The sequence below is a fragment of the Gopherus evgoodei genome, chromosome 1, assembly GCF_007399415.2.
Source record: "Gopherus evgoodei ecotype Sinaloan lineage chromosome 1, rGopEvg1_v1.p, whole genome shotgun sequence".
In the NCBI taxonomy this organism is placed as follows: Eukaryota; Metazoa; Chordata; order Testudines; family Testudinidae; genus Gopherus; species Gopherus evgoodei.
This window is the reverse complement of record NC_044322.1, coordinates 32,975,202-32,980,515: the sequence shown is the minus strand read 5'-3', so window position 1 is coordinate 32,980,515 and position 5,314 is coordinate 32,975,202. Positions and strand designations below refer to the sequence as shown.

Genomic DNA, 5,314 nt, shown 5'->3' with positions numbered 1-5,314 from the left:
AGCAGTCCCAGCGAAAGCTCACTGAGTAAGGTCCTACACCACACAAGTAAGAGTGAAGGATCCGGTCCTATTTAGACACTATAGAAATAAAGGAAGGGATGCAAAAGAAGTGGTGATGTTTAGCATGTGACTGGTTAGTTCCACATTTATAATATTGTGTGGTTCAATAACACCTGAAGGAAGAGAGGGCTAGGTTTTATAGAGCTCTTAAACGAACTGTGGTTTAAAGCAGAAAGGATGGAAGGCCAAATCAGGAAAGAAATTTCAAGCATAGCGAGCCACATAGAAGAAGATGTGGACATGAGGGTGGTGGCTAGAGTTGCTTTTACCGTCATAATGATTTTTGATGGAAAATGTAGTTTCTGGCAAATAAAATTTTTCCATGAGAAAATTTCAATTTCACCAACATTTGTCAATTTCAGTTTTTCCCTTTGGGAAAAACCAAAAATGAAATATTTTCTTTTGGGCTGGTGTGATGCTAATCAAAATATTTCAGTGTGTTGAAGTGACCTGAAATGTTTCGTTATGAGTCAGTTCTACATTTCTCTCTGGTGCCATGTGGGAACTGCAGCTTGGGTATCTCAAATTCCCCCATCCTCTCCTATGGGCTGGGCTGGTGGCTAGTTGTGTGACTTGGATGGAACTGTATTACTTGTTCTGAAATAACGTCAGTAAATTAGGGAGTACAAACTGGAGTCAGTAGCTATTAAATGCAAAAAGTTAGTGAAATATTATGGTTATGACTTTAAATGCACAACAGTCATATGAAATTATAACTAATTTGTGTAACCACAGTATGCAGTTTTTGGAAATAATTGTAAGGGACCGATTTGGATATCCTTCCTAACTTGAACCAGATGCTGATACCCTGACTCATGTTGGGTAGCTCCTTATTCAATAGTGGCTGAATTGACTTCATAGAAATATTTGTGGAGTAAGGTATTCAGTGTAATTGAGGTGTCTGAATTTGGTCCAGTGGAGTGAGGACGGTAGAATCTTGCCCCAATTCTGTATTATGTCACACTGTTATAGTCTCTTTCAAATGTATTTATTTGATGAAAATGCTTTTCTGTATTTTAATAATATTTTTTGGTGACGTGTGTCCATTTTTATGACTGCCAAGGAGAAAAGCTAAGGTAAGGTGGGCAATATAAATTGGTTGGACTTCAGAGCAGTGTAATTTAGGGGGACAAATTCCACATTTGGTGAGAAAATATTTTATTGCAATTTTTTTACTAGCAACTCTTTCAAGTAGCTCAGGGGGTTAGAATGTTAGAGAAGTTCCCAGGGAAATGGGCTAATAGGCAGAATGCAGGAGAGGCAGTTAATGGGGCATGGCTAATGCAACTGACCATGATTTTCAGATACTTTAATTTATTCCCAAATCCTTATGTCCAGTAAATATTATTTTATTTAAGTACTGCATATCCAAGTGCAAAAATATTTTGCTCTAGTTATCTCTCTGAGACTAAATGAATAAGAACATGAGAAGTTGTTGAGACTATAATAACTATGTAAGGCAGCAACAGGTGCCTGTGCTTGTAAAGTAAACGATGTAGTCTGGACTTTGTTCAGTTTCTAAAGACTGGAAAGCGTCGTATATAGATCCGGAAAATGAATGTGGAATATTTCAAACTCCGGTTTTTACATTACGGATGAAGATCTTAACTGGTGAATTTGAAGCACAAAAGAAACGTTTGTAAAATCCAGTTGGTTCCAATGGTTTTGTGCATGTCTTTAACATTAAAGCAACTCATCAGAGGAAGAAATGAAATGGTCATATGTAAATCCATCCATATGCTCAAATGCATAAATAGCCCTAACTGAATCCTGAGGCCCAGCATAGCCTTTTTAAAATATTTAGTTGGTGATGTCATCACTTTTGTTGCCAATACACTTGTTGCTCTCCTCCCTCTGACTACTTTAGTTCCAACACAGAAACTGGGAATCCAGACTGCACTGGGAGATAGGCAGAAGCTGAGGAAGAAATAATATCTGATTGACCTAGGGTTCCAGAAGCTGTAATACCGTTTCATTTATCCTCTTCAGGTAAATCATGGGCTACTTTTTAGATCTATTTTTCCTTTGTACAAATAAAATATGAAGCTGACAGAGAAACATGAGGGCATGGGAATTTGTATAACTGCATTACCACTTATTGAGCTTTTAATATTTCATTAGTAAACTAAGACAATGTCCAGTTAAAGCCTTCTGTCTTTATTATGGTATGATACTGAACTTGCTCTTGTTTCCATCATAGATGTTACTTTCGAATCTAGCTTCTCCTTTAAGAGTTTGTTTGCATGGCTGCATTTCTTTTTTTTGCCCAGAACTTATTTCTCTCTTTATTTTTTAAAAAAGTTTTCATTTTTATTACACAGCATACAAATGGGGTTAGGCAGTAGGGTACTCGTCACAAATGTTATCACTTCTCCATGTATGCTCTGAGAAACATACACAAATCTGGACTTTCTGTGATTAAAGTGAATCACACAAAAACAATAGCTGATTAAAAGTTTTGGAATATATCTCAAAAGGCATTACTACTTAAGAGAACTGTAGCCACTTGAAAATGCAGGAGAGTCAAAAGAGTTTAGAGAAAATCCTATTTAATCTACTAGCATTAGCCCATGAATTTTGATGTTTTTCAGAAACAAAACTGTATAACTCTGCCTCTCTCTTTTTAGTTATAACAAAAATCCTTCAAGTTGTTTTCTCTTACAATAACTGCAAAGAAAGACTGAATTTAGTGATTCTTACAAGTTATACTTGCAGTATTAAAGTAAACCTACTATTAGGGAATGAAGAGAGAGAGATGTAAATATTATAGAGTTTAAGATTTGAATATCAGAAAAAAAATTGAATGCTAGTAATTTTTAATAGTAATATGTTTGCAGTAAGTATCACGTCAAAAGAATATGGCAGAAGCTTTTTTAAAAAAATAACTGTGCAAGTCAAAGCTGACGTCCAAAGATTGCTTGTTATGTGAGATGTATTTTGGGGTGACACTGAGAACATGTTTTCTCAAATGCTGGAAATCAAAGAAGGTGATAAGCTGGTAGAGATACTCTTTGCTTTTTAACTTCTGCAGCACACACTAACTTTTAGCAATAGAAATAACATTTACTTATAGTAATATATATAGCTGTTAGGCTTCCTAGCTTCATATGTCTGTTCTGTTGGTGTGTTTTTTTCAGGCGAGACTCTGACCTGGAGGCTGATCTCAAGGACTCTCGTGGAGGATTCCTTGAGAGTTTCCCTTTGCTTCAGCTGTTAGCCTCTGTGCTTCCCTGATCATTCCTGAAAATGGAACGATCCACACAAGAGCTTTTCCTCAACTTCATGATTGTCCTCATAACTGTGCTCCTCATGTGGATTCTGGTGAAATCTTATCAGGAGTAAAAGACTGTGCCATATGCCATGAATGAGTTTAAGTTTGTGTCTGCAGCAGTATATGACATCTGTACAACTGTGTGATAAGCTTCATGTAGCTCTAGAATGTAATCTTTTTTACTCTAAAACACCTGTTGCCTGAGATAATATGTATGTTTTTCATGGGTCTATGATGATGTAATTATTTTATTCTTTGGCAATCCAGCTGTAAAATGTACAAGGCAAGCTCCTCAGTAGTTGCTACACATGATTGTCCCTCCAACAGTTACTGTCTCCATAAACTGAGACAAAAGAAGCACAAACCTACAGAAGAACTGAAAGAGATGTGGAACCTTTTCATTTGCTCACCATTGTACTCTCCCGAATAAAGAAGAACATGTAAGACATGTTTTGTAGTTATTTTTATCCTTTCCTTGAGCTGATTACTTTTCAGTGAAGGATATGGTGTGTTTACTTGAGAAATACAGAACAACAGCCAGGGAAGTTTGGTGGCTTGATTGCCTTTAGTTAAAAAGTACAAATAAAGGTCCACTTAATTGCTACTGAGTCCCAGTGGAGCTCATACTGAGTCACATGAACACCAAATGAGTTCATCACAATAGTTAGTACAGTAAAATAGCCTGAGAATTTTCAGGGCTAGACCATTATTTATGCTACCAGTTCTGTGAACACAGACTTTAAAGAGATCCTTTGCCTTACTGCTGACAGTGCCATATAATTGCATCTTCTAGAGATGGATTTCAGATGTCACCTTTAGGGTCTAATTCTTGGACTTCATAGAATCATAGAATCATAGGGTTAGAAGACTGTGCATGGGGCATCTAGTCTAGTCCCCAATCCCACAGTTTCACCAAACTGTGATTGGCACACGAGGTGGAGGGAGCAGAGGCATGGGTTGGTACCAGTTATTACAGCAGCCCCAAGGCTGCTCTAACTTCAAGAAGCTGAAAGGTTCCACTGCAGCAGCCAGAGATCACCAGAGCACAGAGGCACTCCAGTCATATTTCCTTGCCCTCACCAGCTCTCCTATACAAAGGGCTGCAAGGGAGTGCTCTAGAGCAAATAGGCTGGTTTTATGCTGCTTGGTGTCTTCCAGCAATAGAGGACTCATCAGTTATCTACTCTGGCCAACTTTGGGACTGTTATACAACAGTGCTTAGGTTTGGACCCAGACAGTCCCTTCGACCCCTCTCATCTGTCAATCAGCAGCTAAAGTCTTCCTAAGAATTCAAACATGCCATCCTAATGGCTTCAAAAGATGCAACCTTTTAGATAAAATGAGGCTTGCATTAGGAAGTCTGGATCATTTAAATACATCTCACTGTACTTACATTGGCTCACTTCCTGGCTAGGACACTTAAAGGAATGAGTAAAGGTCAGGAGATTACCCAAGGATGATTTGTTTTACTTTTATTTAGAAGCATAATGATAGGCATGTTTTGGGAATCAGGCTAGTGCTTTAAAGGACAATACTGAAAATCTCAGGCTGCCTGGCTTTATTCCATCTGCTACAGTTATCTGTTTAAAAGTTGATATTAAGTAAGTTTCATTTTTCTGTTTAGTCTGTACTTTCCACTCTCTTCTATAATTTTCCTCCTCCTCTGTTTTCTCAAAGATGATTGCAAAGCAGTTTCTGCAGTTAATAGACTATCTCCTCTCCTGTTAATAAATCCTCTCTTTAGCAGGATACTTATAAAACTATGCAGTATAGTTGTAGGTATGTTGGTCCTAGGATATTATGAGACAGGGTGGGTGAGGTAATACCTTTTATTGAACCAGCTTCTGCTGGTGAGATAGACAATCTTTCATGCTCCACAGAGCTCTTCTTCAGACCTAGGAAAGGTACTCGGTGTGTCACAGCAAAATGATAGGTGGAACAGATTGTTTAGCATAAGCTATCACATAGCTTAGCATAGCTATC

General features: G+C 37.7%; 1 protein-coding gene across 1 annotated transcript; it reads left to right on the top strand.

Moving 5' to 3' along the window:
• The first annotated feature begins 1,940 nt into the window (after positions 1-1,940).
• Positions 1,941-3,779, top strand: SLN (sarcolipin). Its single transcript, XM_030560830.1, has 2 exons — positions 1,941-2,049; positions 3,198-3,779. Exon 2 carries the CDS (start codon positions 3,307-3,309, stop codon positions 3,400-3,402), a length of 96 nt encoding a protein of 31 aa, XP_030416690.1. The 5' UTR covers positions 1,941-2,049; positions 3,198-3,306; the 3' UTR covers positions 3,403-3,779.
• The last annotated feature ends 1,535 nt before the right edge of the window (positions 3,780-5,314 follow it).

What these genes read in the sequence shown, in the direction of transcription:
- SLN (XM_030560830.1), top strand. Translation starts at nt 3,307, where the DNA reads ATGGAACGATCCACACAAGAGCTTTTCCTCAACTTCATGATTGTCCTC.